General features: G+C 43.9%; 1 protein-coding gene across 1 annotated transcript in view; it reads right to left on the reverse strand.

Moving 5' to 3' along the window:
• FNDC3B (fibronectin type III domain containing 3B) overlaps positions 1-18,218 on the reverse strand; it is a 489,123-nt gene that overhangs the window by 160,210 nt on the left and 310,695 nt on the right. The window contains exons 10-12 of the mRNA XM_077290528.1: positions 17,888-18,026; positions 17,678-17,731; positions 13,811-13,935 (exon numbers count right to left, since the gene is read on the reverse strand). Coding sequence (XP_077146643.1) covers positions 13,811-13,935; positions 17,678-17,731; positions 17,888-18,026 — 318 coding nt within the window. The remainder of the gene's footprint in view (positions 1-13,810; positions 13,936-17,677; positions 17,732-17,887; positions 18,027-18,218) is intronic.

Genomic DNA, 18,218 nt, shown 5'->3' on the forward strand with positions numbered 1-18,218 from the left:
AGTTTACAATAGAGAAAATACCATATTATAACATTTCTTAACAAAAAAGGAACCCCGTGCCTAAATTGTAATATATACATTATATAAATCATATGTAATTAAAGGTGCTCACCGCACTCGTGATGGGAGGGAAATAAGCGAGTGCTGTCATGGGCTCCGAGAAACACCGTTATCGGTGAGTAACTATGACTTTCTCGGTCACCCATGACAGCACTACGGAGAGAATTGCAGAGACTAAGCTTAAAGAGGGACCACCGCCTCAAGAACCCTTCGACCGAAGGTTAGGTCAGACATAGAGGCTAGATTTAGTCTATAGTGTCTAAAAAAGGTTGACGGTGATGACCAGGTGGCCGCCTTACAGATCTGTTCTATTGATACCTCTGACCTCTCAGCCCATGAGGTAGCAACTGCTCTTGTGGAGTGCGCTCTTATACCGTCCGGGATCGCATTTCCCGTAGATGAATATGCCAACGCTATTGCCTCTTTTATCCACCTTGCCAAAGTGCCTTTAGATGCCCGGAATCCTTTTCTGGGACCCTGGAAACAAACAAACAGAGAGCCTTCCTTCCTATACTCCCTGGTGGAATCTAGGTATTGGACTAGGCATCTTCTGACATCTAAATTATGGAAGTTCTGTTCTTTCCTATTTCTAGGGTTCGGGCAGAAGGACGGAAGGGATATCTCCTGTGACCTATGGAATTTAGACGCCACTTTTGGCAGATAGGCCGGGTCAGGTCTAAGAGTAACTCTATCATCCAATATTTTTGTAAAAGGAGGGTTAGAGGATAGGGCTTGAATATCGCTTATTCTGCGCGCCGATGTTAAGGCTACTAGAAGAATGGTTTTAAGTGACAGTGTTTTTATGGAAATCGTGTCTATAGGTTCGAATGGTGGACCAGATAATGCTGAAAGGACTAAATTTAGGTCCCATGAGGGCATCTTTTGGGTAACTACAGGTTTTGATCTTGTTACCGCTTTAACGAATCTTATTATCCATGGGTTGGCTGCTATATTCTGGTTATAGAGAGCACCCAGGGCTGCTATCTGCACCTTAAGAGTACTAACCGCTAATCCTTGTTCCAGCCCTTTTTGTAGGAACTCAAGTATCTTATTAATTGAAGGTCCGTCCTGGATTTTGACTTTGGATACAGACAAGAATTTTTTCCATGTTTTGCCATATATTTTAGTAGTAATAGGTTTTCTACATTTTAATAATGTTGCAACCAAGTTGTCTGAAAAGCCTCTTTTTATTAACAGTTCCCGTTCAAAAGCCAGGCTGTCAAATGCAAGTTCGTCTCCTGTGGGTGGAGGATCGGTCCTTGCTGTAATAGGTCTGGCAGATTCGGTAGAACCCATGGGTCTGAGACCGATAGCATCCTTAGCCAGGAAAACCATGTCCTTTTTGGCCAGAATGGGGCAATAAGAATCATCTTTGTTTTGTCCTCTCTGACCTTGCGGATGACCGCCGGAATTAGAATGGTTGGTGGAAAAGCGTAAGTTAGTTTGTGTGTCCATGGAATGAGAAAAGCATCCAGAGCCTGGGGATTCCCTTCTGGGCTTAGAGAACAAAATGTGTTTACTTTTTTGTTTTTGTGATTGGCGAACAGGTCTATTGTTGGGGTTCCCCACATTTTCATGATCTGGTTGTAGACAGACTGATTCAGGGACCATTCGCCTTGTCTCAACTGAGTTCGACTCAGGTAATCTGCTTTCTCGTTTTTTGAACCTAGAATATGTAGTGCGGAAAGGGAAAGTAGATTCGTTTCTGCAAGGTGGAGAATTTTGGCGGAGGAATTCATCAGTGACCGAGACCTTGTTCCCCCCTGGTGATTTATGTAGGCTACTGTCACTATATTGTCCGAGAAAATTTGGACATGATGTCCTCGAATGTAGGGAAGAAATGACAGGAGAGCCTGATACACCGCCCAGAGTTCTTTTTGATTTGAGGATGCTGAAAGTTCCTGAATTGACCAGTTGCCCTGAGTCACTCTGTTTCCCATGTGGGCCCCCCACCCCATGGGACTCGCATCGGTTGTTATTACCCGAGATATTTTGGGTACCCAAGGAATCCCTTTTGAAATATTCTGGCTCTTTCCCCACCAGAGGAGGGAATGAATAACGGAGGAATTTAGAGTGACCCTGCTTTCCAAATTGTTTTTTAAAATTACCTGCCATTCTAGTATGTGCCACTGAAGCTCCCTTGTGTGGAATTGTGCAAAGGGTATCGCCGGCAGGCATGAGGATAGAGACCCCAGTAGAGACATTGCCCTCCTTAGAGTCATGGAGGGGTTTTGCAGTGTTTGTGCTATCATGGCCAAAATTTTGTCTTTTTTGGGGCCCGGGAGCCGGCATTCTTGAACCCGGGAGTCTAACGTCAACCCTAGGAACTCCTGTACCTGAGAGGGTTCCAACTTTGATTTTTTTATATTTATGAGCCAACACAATTCCGTCAGAGTAGTCATTACTCGGTCTCTCTGATCTCTGCAATTTTGAGCCGAGTCGCTGGCAATAAGAAAGTCGTCCAAGTAAGGGACTATGATAATGTTCTGCTCCCTTATGTGGGCCATCATCTCTGCTACTATTTTTGTGAATATCCGCGGAGCTATAGAAATCCCGAACGGGAGGGCCCTGTACTGGAAGTTTCTTATTTTCCCTTTTATGGATACCGCCATCCTGAGAAACTTTTGAGAATTCTCGTGGATGGGCACATGGTAATATGCGTCGGTTAGATCTATCACAACCATGTAGCAATTTGGAAAGATAATTTTTATTGTAGATTTTATTGTCTCCATTTTGAATTTGTGATTTCTTACATAATTGTTTAGGTTTCTTAAGTTTATAATGGTCCGAAAGGACCCGTCGGGTTTTGGTACTAGAAACAGAGGGGAGAAAAACCCCTCCCCCATTTCTTGAGGAGGAATCTCCTGAATTACAGCTTTCTGCAGTAGGGAGATAATCTCTTTTTCTAGTGCCGCTTGCTCTACCGACGAAGACCTCATTTTTGTTACTACATAATTTCGAGGGGGGAGGGAATGGAAATCTATTTTTAGGCCAGATTGTATGAGTCTTAGAATCCAGGTGTTGTTGGATATTTTCTTCCAAGCAGGAAGAAATGCGTTGAGCCTTCCCCCCACCGCAGGGACAATGTCATTTGGTGGGTTTTTTATCACGGGAGGTGTTGCCAAAGAGGTAGCCTCTATCTCGCCTTCTACCTTCTTCCCATTTATTTTGGTCTCTAGGAGGTCTTCGACGAAAAAATTTTCTATTCCAAAAGGACTGTTTAAATGGGGCTTTTCCCAGATTTGGAAACCCCTTCTTTTTGTCTCCCGCTTTCTGGAGGATGTCATCCAAGGTTTCCCCGAATAAGAAGTTTCCCTCGCATGGAATAGAACACAGCTTTAATTTGGTTTGGAGATCCCCTGGCCAGCTTTTAAGCCATAGGGTCCTTCTGGCCGCGTTGGAGAGGGCAGCGGCCTTGGATGTTAGACGTACTGAGTCCGCTGAGGAGTCTGCTAGAAAAGCTGCTGCTGCTCTAATTGCAGGGATTGAGTCTAACAATTTACTTCTGGGTGATCCGTCCTTGATCTGGCTTTCCAGCTGGTCAACCCACACCATCAAAGACCTGGAGGTGCAGGTCGCTGCGACTGCAGGCCTCAGGCTACCTCCAGCCGATTCCCAAGCCCCTTTGAGAAAGGTATCTGCTTTTTTGTCTAAGGGGTCTTTGAGGGTACCCATATCCTCAAACGGGAGCGCAAATTTTTTTGAAACTTTGGCTACTGCTACGTCCAATTTGGGTGCCTTGTCCCAAGAAGTGGACGCCTCATCATCGAAGGGATACTTTCTTTTCAGCGAGGGTACTGAAGAATTTCTCCTGTCCGGTTTCTCCCATTCTTTTTTGATTAGTGTCTGGACATTGGAGTTTAATGGAAAAGCTCTCCGCTTTTTTTGTGTCAGACCTCCGAACATAATGTCTTGAGCCGTTTTATCGGGTCTGGGATCCTCAACCCCCATGGTGGCCCTGACGGCTTTAACCAAAGCGTCCACTTCCTGTAATGGGAAGCAGTGACGGCCCAAAACTTCGTCAGAGGAAGATAGGGAGGATTTGGAATCATCAGAGTCCGCATCCTCAGATGAGGATCGGACAGAGTGAGCATATACCGTCTCCTTCACCTTTTCCTTTCCTTTTTTGGAGGATAATAGGGCATTCTGAACTTCCGATCTAATTATGGTTTTAAGTTCAGAAGCGAAGTCAGGGGTTTCTTCACATAACAAACGCTGGATACAAGATTTACAAAGCTTTTTTCCCCAGGTTGTCGGCAAAGCTTTGTTACATGTGGGGCAAACTCTATTTTTCTTTTTCTCCAGGCTCTTCTTACCCTAGTAAGGGAGAAGAGGGAGCACTATTATAGGAAATGTGTACTTTCACGGAGATCACTCACCATTCAGATGTGGAGGCAGGTACCTGTTCTGGAGGAGGGCCGGGATCTGGCAGTGGAGCCTCTTGAGGAGGAGAGTTAGTCCTTGCAGCAGATCTGCTGCGCTGTGTGGATCGACTGCTTGATCCACTTCTGGAGCTCTTTGGGTCATTTTTCTTATGATGCTGCTGCCTTGGCTGCAGCTGCTGTGAATCGCTGTCCTCCATAGTTAAAGGGAGATAGTGCGACAACCATGTGTGCACCATCTCTCTTTTTAAATCCGGCGCCAGCTCCGGCGTTTACCGTCACTTCCGGTCCTGCACACATCCCTGGGAGAGGAGAAATTGCCGCGCATGCGCGCGGAGATGACCCGGAAGTTGATGCCGCATTTCCGGAGCGGCGGCCATCTTTCTTCACCCGGCCCGTGCAGCAGCCGGCACAGGAGCTCCGGGTGACCAGCGCCCCTTCGTCCGTCGGAGTCTGGCGGCGGCCTCTCCCCCGCTCACCCTGAAAACCCCATCGGTCTCAGCGGTGGCGGCTTCGGGTGCCGGACCAGCCGCGGCAGGAGCCTCCTCGCTGCCAGAACTCGACTGTCCGGTCCCGGTCCTCTGGATACGACGTCTTCCTGCAGGTACTGCCGAAAAGAGGTTCCCCGTCAGGGACAGGAAACCAACTGATGCGAGGGAGAGGTACCGCCCTTATGTATCTGTAGGTTTCCTGTCCCCGAAGGGCGGATCCCCTCTCTCCGTAGTGCTGTCATGGGAGACCGAGAAACACGGAATAGTTAACAATCCCAATCAGATAGAACGTCAGCTGTAAGTTACCATCTATAACTGTATTATAATCACATGTATGTTCTGTGGGACTGGTACAGTGGGGAAAAAGAAGTATTTAGTCAGCCACCAATTGTGCAAGTTCTCCCACTTAAAAAGATGAGAGAGGTCTGTAATTGACATCATAGGTAGACCACAACCATGAGAGTCAAAGTAAGAAAACAAATCCAGAAAATCACCTTGTCTGATTTGGCAAAATTTATTTTGCAAATTATGGTGGAAAGTAAGTATTTGGTCACCTAAAAACATGCAAGATTTCTGGCTTTCACAGACCTTTCTTCTTTAAGAGACTCCTCAGTCCTTAACTCATTACCTGTAGTAATGGCACCTGTTTGAACTTGTTATCAGTATAAAAGACTCCTGTCCACAACCTCAAACAGTCACACTACAAACCCCACTATGTTGAAGACCAAAGAGCTGTCGGACATCAGAAAAAAAATTGTGGACCTGCACCAGGCTGGGAAGACTGAATCTGCAGTAGGCAAGCAGCTTAGCATGATGAAATCAACTGTGGGAGCAATAATAATAAAATGGAAGACATACAAGACCACTGATAATCTCCCTCGATCTGGGGCTCCACACAAGATCTCACCCCACGGGGTCAAAATGATCACAAGAACAGTGAGCAAAAATCCCAGAACCAAAGAGGGTGACCTACTGAATGACCTGCATAGAGCTGGGACCACTGTAACAAAGGCTACCATCAGTAACACACTACGCCGCCAGGGACTCAGATCCTGCAGTGCCAGATGTGTCCCCCTGCTTAAGCCCGTCTGAAGTCTGCTAGAGAGTATTTGGATTATCTAGAAGAGTATTGGGAGAATGTCATATGGTGTGATGAAAGCAAAGTGGAACGGTTTGGTAGAAACAAAACACGTTGTGTTTAGAGGAGACAGAATGCTGAGTTGCATCCAAAGAACACCATACCTACTGTGAAGCATGGGGGTGGCAACATCATGCTTTGAGGCTGTTTCTCTGCAAAGGGATCAGGACGGCTGGTACATGTACATGAGAGAATAAATGGGGCCATGTATCGTGAGATTTTGAGTGCAAACCTCCTTCCATCAGCAAGGGTATTGAAGATGAAACGTGGATGGGCCTTTCATCATGATAATGATCCCAAGCACACCGCCAAGGCAACAAAAGAGTGGCTTTGTAAGAAGCATATGAAGGTCCTGGACTGACCTAGCCAGTCTCCAGATCTCAACCCCATAGAAAACCTTTGGAGGGAGTTGAAAGTCCATGTTGCCCAGCGACAGGCCCAAAAAAATCACTGGTCTAGAGGAGATCTGCATGGAGGAATGGGCCGACATACGACCAACAGTGTGTGCCAACCTTGTGAAGACTTACAGAAAAAGTTTGACCTGTCAATGCCAACAAACTATATATAACAAAATATTGAAATTAACTTTTGTTAATGACCAAATACTTATTTTCTACCGTTATTTGCAAAATAAATCTTGCCAAATCAGACAAGGTGATTTTCTGGATTTGTTTTCACATTTTGACTATCATAGTTGTGGTCTACCTATGATGCCAATTACAGGCCTCTAATCTTTTTAAGTGGGAGAACTTGCACAATTGGTGGCTGACTAAATACTTTTTTCCCCACTGTATCTACCACTATTTATCATTGTATGGTTCTAATATTGCTCTCTTTAGTAGCATATTTTTCTTTTCTTATTTAGTAACAGCTTAAAGTATTTTAGTCATTATGTAGTAGAAGGTGCATGGTGGTACCATTGAGAGTTTTCTTATGTAGAGGTAATGGTGATACTATAATATCAAGTATTCGCTGTTTAGTGTTAATGGTAGTGGGCATTGTGTAGCCGCATTGTTTTTGTCTGTTATAGTAGTATTTTGACAATACTGGTCTTTGTATAGTGTTTTTTTCTTTAGTATCAGTGGTATACTGTAATTACGTGTATATATATATATATATATCCTCTTTTAAATGGCTGTAGGGGGGTCGTATGTGGAGACATGAACTTTAGGGCTTAGGCCACTGATCTTATAGGAATCTAGCAACGCCCCTGCAACTACCTAAACTTGCTTAGTAGGCAATGTATCTAAATATGATCATGTGAAATAGTTACTTCTCAACTGCCCCTCAATTTAACAACTCCTCTGATCTAAGTTTTTTATTATTTCTAACACCAAAACAGTGTCGGGAAAGAAAACCTTTTCCTTGCCAATTATTTATAATCCTTCAGCCAGTCATGCAAGGAGGTAGACTTTACATAACTCTTGAAACTTGGTCAATTACTTGGTCTATTTAAATCCTATTTACCACAACTTTAATTGGTTCAACTATTTTAAGCTATTTAACAGATGGACTCCAGATCAAAAAAGAAAAAAAAAATTGAATTTCTCTTTTTATTGCAATTGTCAATTTTGAATGGCAAAAAAGCTCTTCATTAGTGTTGCATGCATTATGATCTAGCAAAATGTGTGGCTATTGAATCCTCCTGAATATTTAATCAGGACCGGTTAATAGTCATGAATGCGTAATTTTTTCCTGGTATAAATGCTGCAATTATCCGGTTTTTCTTTTGTTCTTGCATCACTCCATTCCCTCTCTTCTCTGTAACTAAATCTAGACTTGTTAGCTAACTAGGATACAGGAAAGATATATATCTTTGTACCGTGTTAGCCAGTAGATAGAAAAATATTTAGAATTGAGAGTCCTCAGTGGTTGATAACGTTTAATGGCTAACTGAAAAGATGGTAACAAATTGCAAGCGTTGGAGACTACTCAGGCCTCTTCATCAGGGAAAGACTAATACAAATTCTGAAGAATCGCATATTTATACACAACACCGCACAGAACTGTCATTATGGGAGAGTGATAAGTGATAAACAGTTGTGTCCATAAATACTGCAACAGTTCCTAGATTAGGAGTGAATGTTTTGCTGTCCTCTGATTGGGGCCTGGATCTGTGATGATGACCTCACATGGTCTGAAGTGCAAATTCTTTAATTGATGTAAAAAGACATAAATCCATGGGACACATACATTCCTGCACTAAGTGTGTGAAAGGTCGTCATAAAATTATACTCCCAAATTCTCCTGTCTCTCTGAGATTTGAAGTTACCTTTCAATACAAGTAATTTCAGGTCCATAGTGCTATGATCAGGCATACAAAAATGTTTGACCACAGGTAGATCCATTCTTTTTTTCTTATTGTGTGGCGGTGAGAATTTACAGTATATACTCGAGTATAAGCCGACCCCCCTAATTTTGCAACAAAAAAACTGGGAAAACTTATTGACTCGAGTATAAGCCTAGGGTGGAAAATGCAGCAGCTACTGGTAAATGTCAAAAATAAAAATAAAATTAATTGAGACATCAGTAGGATAAGTGTTTTTGAATATCCATATTGAATCAGGAGCCCCATATAATGCTCCATGCAGTTCATTATGTCCCCATAAGATGCTCCATACTAAAATATGCCCAATATAATGCTCCATACAGTTCTTTATGGCCCCATAAGATGCTCCATGTACAAATATGCCCCATATAATGCTCCATGCCGTTCTTTATGGCCCCATAGATGCCTCATATAATGCTCCATGCAGTTCTTTATGGCCCCATGGATGCCCCATATAAAGCTCCATGCAGTTCTTTATGGCCCCATAGATGCTCCATATAACATTGTGCCACATGTAATGCTGCTGCTGCACTAAAAAAAAAATTTACATACTCACCTCTCGTCGCTGCCCGCTGCTCCTCAGCGTCCTGTCACTCCGCAGTAACTGTTCAGGCAGAGGGCGGCGCGCACACTAATAAGTCATCACGGCCTCTGCCCTGAACAGTCAGTGCAGAAGACGCGGAAGACGGAGCATCGGTGGAACGCGGAAAGGTGAATATTAAATACTCACCTGCTCCCGGCGCTCCTGACACGGTCCCTGCATGTCCCACGGTCTCCGGGTGCTGCAGCTTCTTCGTGTAGTGAGCGGACACATGGTACCGCTCATTACAGTAATGAATATACGGCTCCACCCCTATGGAGTGGAGTCCATATTCATTACTTTAATGAGCGGTACCAGTGACCGCTGAACAGGGAAAGAAGCTGCCGCGTCTGAAGACCGTAAGACATGCAGGGACCGCGTCAGGAGCGCCAGGAGCAGGTGAGTATTTGACAGTCGTCGCTCCCCCTCACCCGCCAACCATGACTCAAGTATAAGCCGAGGGGGGGCACTTTCAGCCCATTTTTTGGGGCTGAAAATCTCGGCTTATACTCGCGTATATACGGTATCCTTGTTCTCAGTTTGTGCCCTGTCTCCCCTACATACAGACCCCCAGACATTTAGTACAAATAATTAAGTACAACACATTAGAAGTGATGCAGCTGAAAGTACCTGGTATCTTATAGTCCTGATGTGAATTGGGGATCTTGTCCGTGGTCATTACAAATGGACAGGTTTTACATTTTTTTCTGGTTGCAAGGAAAGGTTCCTGTGTGTTGTATTAGTCTTTCCCTGATGAAGAGACCTGAGTAGTCTCGAAAGCTTGCAATTTGTTACCATCTTTTCAGTTAGCAATTAAAAAATTATCAACCACTGAGGACTCTCAATTCTAAATATTTTTCTAGCCAACTAGGAATAATCATCATGTTATCTGCGGGCATCTTCATGAGGCATACACCCAGTTAGCTAAAAATGATATATTTATATTCAATGCACAGGGTACGATATCTCATGAATGGAGAAATACAGGAACAAAAAATAACACCAGTTGTATTCAAACAGCAGCATTCATACCAGGTAAAAGAAATACCGTATTTTTTGGACTACAAGACGCACTTTTTCCCCCCAAAAAAAGGGGGGAAAATGGGAGGTGCGTCTAATAGTCGCAATGCAGGCTTACCGTGGCGGCAGAGGTACGGTGGCAGAGGTGTGGTGGCAGAGGTGCGGTGGCAGACGTGCGGGGATGAGGAGGCGCAGTGAGCGGGGTCCCTTTCCCCGGTGAGGTGATGCAGCAGCCCGGTAATCAGCAGAGCCGGGTGAATCCTGTTGTTAGCGGTGGTGGCGGCCATCTTCCGGAGGCCGCGCATGCGCAGATGGAGCGCTGTGCTTCCCGGGGCTTCAGGAAAATGGCCGCGCGATGCCGCGCGTGCGCAGATGGGGATCGCGGCGGCCATTTTCCTGAAATTCGTGGCTTCAGGAAAATGGCCGCCGCGATCTCCATCTGCGCACGTGCGGCATCCCGCGGCCATTTTCCTGAAGCCCCGGGAAGCAGAGCGCTTCATCTGCGCACCCGCGGCCTCGGGAAGATGGCCACCACCACCGCTAACAACAGTATTCACCCGGCTCTGTTGCTTACCGGGCTGCTGCATCACCTCACTGGGGAAAGGGACCCCTCTGATGCCATACCTCTCACTGCGCCTCCTCATCCCAGGACCTCCTCATCCCAGGACCTCATCCCAGGACCTCCTCATCCCAGCACCTCCTCATCCCAGCACCTCCTCATCCCAGCACCTCCTCATCCCAGCACCCTCCTCATCCCAGCACCTCCTCATCCCAGCACCTCTGCCGGTAACCACTGCTGCAACCCTCCCATGGACACCAGGCCGTGGCGTCGCCCACCTAAGCAGGAAGGGACCCTGCTCAGGTGCACGCCGTACCGCATCACCCCACCTCTGCCGACACCATGCCTCCTGTGACCCTGCTCTGCCACCGCCAGCCCTCAGGTAAGATACTGTAAATTCGGACAATAAGACGGACCCCCATCTTATAAAAAATCTTTTTTTTTGCAATTTTCACCCCAAATTTGGGGTGCGCCTTATGGTCCGGTGCGTCTTATAGTCCGAAAAATACGGTACATATTTGTTGCTAAAAATATGTCCTCTTTAAAGTGTTAATCTGCATAAATAGCATTATAATGATGCACAGCCGCTTAATTCTTCCCAGAATTTGCCAGCTTTTACTCATGGGGTCCATGTGGGGAGATTCACAGAAATACTTAAATGACAACAACTGGATCCTTCAATGGCAACCACTCCATTTAAGTACTGCTATCAGACATAGACAGCTATGTCTACATGACTAACGACAGGGATCAGAGCTCAGCTCTGCTTACTACTGTCAGAGTATGTGTACATCGGGAAGTGGCAGCGCTTTGGAAGCAGCAAACAAAGCTCTGCAGTCTATTGAACGCAGGTAAATCTGCATGTGATCACTGCACCGTGCAGATTTACTGCATCCAATACATTCTCTGGGTGAAAGTTTTCTTGCGGAGACTAGCGTCTCCCCAAGAGAAAGTGACGTGCTAGAGGATCTTAAAAGACGTGCCGCATGTCCATCTCCGCGGGTGATAAGCGGGCGTCTGTGGACGCATAGTGGACATGGGATTTCTTGAAATCCCATCCACTATTTGTGATAGGCCACTGGGGAGGAGCCAGATGTTGCAGAAGGGCCAGCTGGGGCACGTAGTCCCACTGGCAGAAGACAATGAATTCACGACAGCTGAAGTGGGTCGCTGGGCCCCACAACACTTCCCTCGTGTCCACAACAATTGTCAATAGCGGGAGGTGGCACTTGTGGATGGTATAGGACCCCCAGGGGCCCCTCCTGTAGCGGTGGTGGTGCAGGTTTTGGAGCGCCCGTGGTGTTAGTGCAATCTCCAGCAGCCAGACATGCAGGTTAACTTGTAAACATAACAGTTTTACTGAAAAACAGTCTCTCTCTTAAAGTCAAAGTTCACAGTATATTGTGCATATGAAGGTAATAGTTCTCTCCTCATGAGACAAGCAAGGTTATGGCCTCTCAGGGCGGCTGGAGCAGAGTTCTCTTCACTTGCTATTAGAGGAAGTGCTATGCACAGTCCAAGAAATATTACACTGATGGAGGGCCCTTCACAGATAAGTGTGTTTCTACGGAGAGCAAAAGAGTGGAAGTACTCACAGTTTAGAGCCTACCATTCCCTTTCACAGGGGTTAAGTTAAACAAAGTCGGTGACATGGCAGCCACGTGGATCTGGTCCTGGCTAGAAGCAAACAGGGTAACCAGCATGCAGGAGAGCACATGTGCAGCGTTCTCTCTCCTGACTGGAGGAGGCTTCACTCCTTTGTGGGGGAGATTATGAGGAGACTGGCATGTTAACTATGCTGGGAGTAGTAGTGTCCGCTTCCTTCTCCTAACTCACAGTGCCCAAATGAATTCTGACACACTGAAACAAATCTACTGCCACACAAAAACTCTCACGGTACCGGGATACCACATATGCTGTAATATCTGAACGCTGCACAAGTATGCAACAACCAACCCGCAGCATTTTCTGATCGTGTGCAGATACCCTTAGAGACAGAGGACAACAAGGGGTGTAACTACAACAGGTGGAGTGGTTGAAATCGCACCCGGGCCTTGGAGCCTAGAGGGCCCTAAAAGTCCCTTTGGCCTATAGAAAAAGACTATTGCTATTAAAGTTTGAAAATATTTGGGGGCCCCGTTGGAGCTTTCGCATCGGGGCCCGTGGGTTTGAAATTACGCCATTGATGACAACTATATAACATAGCCCATATCTATAGTATGTGGAATCAGATTAACTTCTGAGCCTCTCCACACATGATCTCAGTAAAAATGTACATGTAAGTCATTTTCCGCTAAAGAGTAAAGCGGTTTTTCAGGGCTAAAGGTAATCTAGCAGGCGATATTTTCCCATTAAACCAATACTAGTATCATTTATTGCTACTCCAGTATTTGACTCTGAGCACAGCACCTCCACCACCTTTACTACAGACATAAAATTTGGCCATTGCTGGAGTAAGAAATAGTGATGAGCGAGCGTACTCGTTGCTCGGGTGAGCTCCGAGTATTTGTGTTCGGAGATTACGTTTTCATCGTGGCAGCTGAAGGATTTACACCTATTAGCCAGCTTAGCTACATGTGGGAATTCCCTAGCAACTAGGCAACCCCCACATGTACTCAACCTGGCTAATAGCTGTAAATCATTCAGCTGCGGCAATGAAAACTTAATCACTAACAAATACTCGGAGGTCACCCGAGCAACGAGTATATTCGCTCATCACTAGTAAGAAACATTTCTACATAAAGTGTGGAGCAACAATGGATTGTAGTGGTGGTGTTTTGTGGGCTTAATACACCTTTGATATTGATAACGTCATGATTCCATCTCTCAGTGTGTCCAGGATGCAGTGACTAACAGCTCAGTTACACAATCTAGTGCAAAGATTACCAGGATAGGAATGAGGAGCCATCCATACCAGGATAGGGAGGAGGCCGTGCAGACCAGGATGGGGATGAGGAGGCCATGCAGACCAAGATGGGGATAAGGTGACAATGCATACCAGGCTTATACTCGAGTCAACAAGTTTTCCCAGTTTTTTGTGGTAATATTAGGTGCCTCGGCTTATTCTCAGGTTGGCATATAAATCGAGCATTTACGGTACATGTAGATCCAATTTCGTTATATAATGTCCCATCTAGTCTAATGTCTAGTGTTAAAATACTATACAATGATAAATACAGATTATTGTAGGAGAATATTGAGAAAAGGTGTAAATATGTAGTAGGATAAAGCAAAGACAGTGATACACTTACCTTTTCCCAATATCATTGCGTGCTGCTACTCTAAATGTATATCCCATTGCCGGACACAATTTTGTCAGCTTGCAGTGCCTTTGGTTCCCCGTGTAACACTCTCTGAACATACTATTTCGTTTTCCCTAGGGAAAGGAAAACATTTCCTAATTTTAGTTCTTTGTAATAATTTATTTGGATTTCACATATCCATGTCTGAGCATTGCTACAAATTATGCAAACCAACTTTTAATAAACGTCTACAGCGTATCAATGTCTAGTAGGATTAATGTCTAGTAGGACAGTCATATTTATGAAAATGACACAATTTAAGGGGGGAAAATGTATGGATTAAGCTTGTTCATTAAATATCAAATAGAGGGTTTTTCATTGAGGCAGAAAAGTTGATGGGAAATTATTTTTCCCTATGCGAAGTAAATATTTTCCTATCAATTATTTTGAACAGAAAAATATGCATCCATGAATGACATGTGCTCCAGGAGTGAAAAGCTACAACACTCCTTAGAGAACCAATGCTTCCTGAGAGCACACAAGCCCACCATGCAAAGGGAAGGAAACAAAGAGCCATCTTATTGATTGCTCTCTTCTGACCTGGGTTTACGTTCAGGCTCGCTTTCTGCGCTGGTTGGCCGTGCGCTGTCTGTGTTTACATCCTGTTTCTGTCTAATGAGCTTAACAGATGAGAGGCTATGGGGCCATCTCTAGATGTTTTCCACGACACAGAAGGCAGTTGATATTTTTCTATGTTGCCAAATAGACTGATTAATAAAGTTAATGACAAAGGGCAATAATTCTGTTTTGTTACAAAATGGCATCACCATATAACTTAATGAGGGTGTTTTTAGGATGTATTTTTAAAGGCTCAAATCTGCTCAATTCAGAGTGACTCCTTGAATGAATGTTACACTTAATATCACCACTACTAAAACAGGTGTAAAATAATTTTGATGTGTTTTTGTTTAAATCACTTTTATTTATTTTTTTATAAAATTGTATAGGTTCTCCGCCAAAACATTTAGTTAAATTTGGTCATACATGCGGAGAGGTTTCATCAACAGGAGCAGTCAGTAGAATGTAAATAGTCCAACACATCCCACCTCCAATATAACATATTACTGCACAGATGGTACAATTAAAGCAGATACTAGGCCTCAAGCTTGTATATATGGGGAAAGACAACTGTTTCCCCCCATCTCCATTTGTCTATAATAATAATTTGTCCATTCAATATCTCGGTCAGCAACTTGAGGGCGACAGCTGTGGGCCAACAACATATTGGCCCTGGTTCATCATAGTGATCATACTAGAATTCTGGTGTGAACAGCTTTGAAGAGAACATTGTTGCGCATCCTGAAGCTATGCAAAAATTTGACTTTTGAGGTCTTCACAACAGTTTTGCTCATCTACGTCACAGTGTGTTAAACTGGTATATAATGGAGGAATTATGCCACTGCTCTAATTCATGACTAGCTGTGGTGTCCCTTACAACAGAAATCTTACTGCAGTCTCTAGCTGGAGTAAGATTTGTGGTGAAACGCATGAAGGCACAAGCCACTTTACAGTTACAGATGTACCGATTTATTGAGAGATGTCTTTTAATGCACCAGCGGTTTTCTTATTTTACCACTGGAGTGGTGTCACTATTCTAAGTTACATGGTCTTAGAAATATACTTGCAAGAAGCAGTCTTTTTCTCAGCTCTCAGCACCACTTTGGTTGTTTTTTTGCAGTTTGTAACCGGCCACATTGCTACAGTGTATGCTGGGAAAGCCAGAGGTCACTTCTCAATGCACGTCTATGAGAAACAGAACGAAGACCTCATAGATTTACACTGGGAGCTTGTGACCATTATCTTTGACTTCCAGTCAGTCAGAAATTGCAGTCACAGGATGGCGGAGTAGGACTGCAGCTGTGCCAGATAGAGCAGAAGATTAAGTATATTACTAGGTGCAGGAACATGGATGTGTTCTACCAAGACAGCACTGAGAGAAACAAAAAAAATTGCTGGAGTGGCTAGTTCATGAATCAGAAGTGTCTGACTCCAGCATGGCCCCTCATGAGGACCGGCAGGATCAATACTGGTCTTTATAAAACAGGGCAAATTATGTCTATTTATAGATAAAGGGAAAGACAAGATTTAGTAAATTTTACTAGGATTGGAAGATACAAAATATGGACAATTATTTTTCCAAATATTGTATCTAAATAGATAAAATATATACATCTCTTATTCATGAAATTCATGCTTTCCAATCAGTCACATTGCCCATGTGTACAACATCTGGCCAGTAGCCATGAAGTCTGCCTTTACAAACTTTTCTGAAAGAATAGGTCATTCTAAAGAGCTCACTGAATTAGAGCCTGGTCCGGTAATGGGATATCACTGTTGTAACAACGCTCAAAACATCTTCTGGAATAAACATCATAAAACTTTGTGGTGGGGGCTTACATGGAGAAGAATCTGCAGGTAAACCTTACATCCTCAAGCACAACGCCAAGCATCAAATAAGTGTTAAACAGCAGCACTCCGCTTCTGGACTCTGGAGCAGTGGAAAGGTGTATTGTGAAGCAACGAATCACGCTTCTTTGACTAGCAGTCTGTTAGAACAGTTTGGGGAAGATTTGTTCCTGCTCCAACAAGACTATGCCCTAGAGAACAAAGGAAGGTCAATAATGGAAAGGTTTAGAGAGTTTGGTGTGGAAGAACTTTACTGGTTCACACAGAGCCCGAACCTCACTCCATCAAATTATTTTGTTATGACCTAAAATGGATATAGCAAGACAGGCCCACTCGTGGAACAACAGAATCGGAAAGCTTTTAGATGATTGGGCAAAAATTCCCACAGATACAATTTAAATCTCACAGAAAGCCTTCCCAAAAGAATGGAAGTTGTTCAGCGTCAAAGAGGGAGATCAACAGTATATTAATGCCTAGGGATTTGGAATGTTATGTCATATAAGCTCCTGTACAGACTTAAACAACACACATCTACAGGGCAAAGACATCTACAGGGCAAAGACGCCCCCAGAAGAAGCTAAGGGCGAAACGCGCGTCGGGGCGATAGGGGAACGCCGAAACACCTGACACCACACGAGTTACGATCTTTATTCCTCCACGGATTACGGGGGTGAGATAATTTGTACTTTGCAATCTCTACATGTTAATGGTATATGCACGCCTATGTAATGTATTAGGGATTCCCCATCGGGGCACAGTTTATTGTTACAAGTGCGAGGACGTGCACCAGGTAGATCTGTCTACACAGTGTGTTTGCATTGTTCATTTCCTGAACGCTGTACCGTGGTACCAATATATATTTATGCAAGGTGTTTTTGGCCCCCTGGGTATATTTTTGTATTATGTGTCTGGTAGCCATTTTTAATTAAATTTTGTAATTGATAATAAAAGGAAATTTTATTGATTATCTTATGGATCTCTTCATTGGACTTAGGAGTTAATTCTACCTGGTGTTCAAATTGTTGTTATATGTTGTGGAAGTGCCATATTCTATTGTGGACTAATTGATGAAGTAAAGATTCACCCTAGTAAAGATGCATGCAACTTGTCTACTTTTTTTATATCCCACTTGCAACTGTAAAATAGTCCATCAATAGCAAAAAACAAGCAAAATGCAGAAATCCAAACGACACATCGACATGTAGCCCCAGCCTAGAAACACCAGACTAGTGCCACTGTGGAAAAATATATTGAACAACCACTGTCCTAGAAGGTTAGCAGAAGAGAACGCTTGCTTGGAGCATGCTCAGATTGCTGTAAATAAGATTGTGTCAGTTAATGGTCTGAGAGGGGCACAAAGGGATAAATCTCAACTTCCCTTCTCAGTTAGTGTTTGTTACATATTCTTACCTCATCCCATTGTAATAAGTAGCTCATGATTTTTGAACCATTGTCAACAGGTGCCTGAAAGAACAGTAGAATAGCTTATTAATTCTATATAAATCTAATGTAACCCATGATAATACCAAAATTATAAATCATATCAAGAATACACAATGGTATGAAACCCTCTGCTTTTGCGATGTACCTTACATTTAAGACCAGATGGACGACACCTACCTTCCATTGTAGTGTAAGTGAACTTTTGGTTCTGTGAGAAAGTTTAGGTGGGAAGGGACATTCTGGTGCACAGCTGTGAGTGGTGAACGTGATGGGTTCTGAACACGATCCCTTTACTGACTTATTTGTTGTGTAGATCCTGAAACAATTTGCAAGTTACGGCATGTTAAATAAGTGACCTCTAGTAGGTTTGGAGGCGCACGTTTATGTTACAATGATAACATTCAATTCGTAAAAAAAACATTACCAAACTAAACTTATTAGGATGACAATCATTACATAACAGATGTGCTACAAATCAGCCAAACTTTAAGGTGCTGTTCACTGTGGT

This window comes from Ranitomeya variabilis, chromosome 2 (assembly GCF_051348905.1).
Source record: "Ranitomeya variabilis isolate aRanVar5 chromosome 2, aRanVar5.hap1, whole genome shotgun sequence".
In the NCBI taxonomy this organism is placed as follows: domain Eukaryota; kingdom Metazoa; phylum Chordata; class Amphibia; order Anura; family Dendrobatidae; genus Ranitomeya; species Ranitomeya variabilis.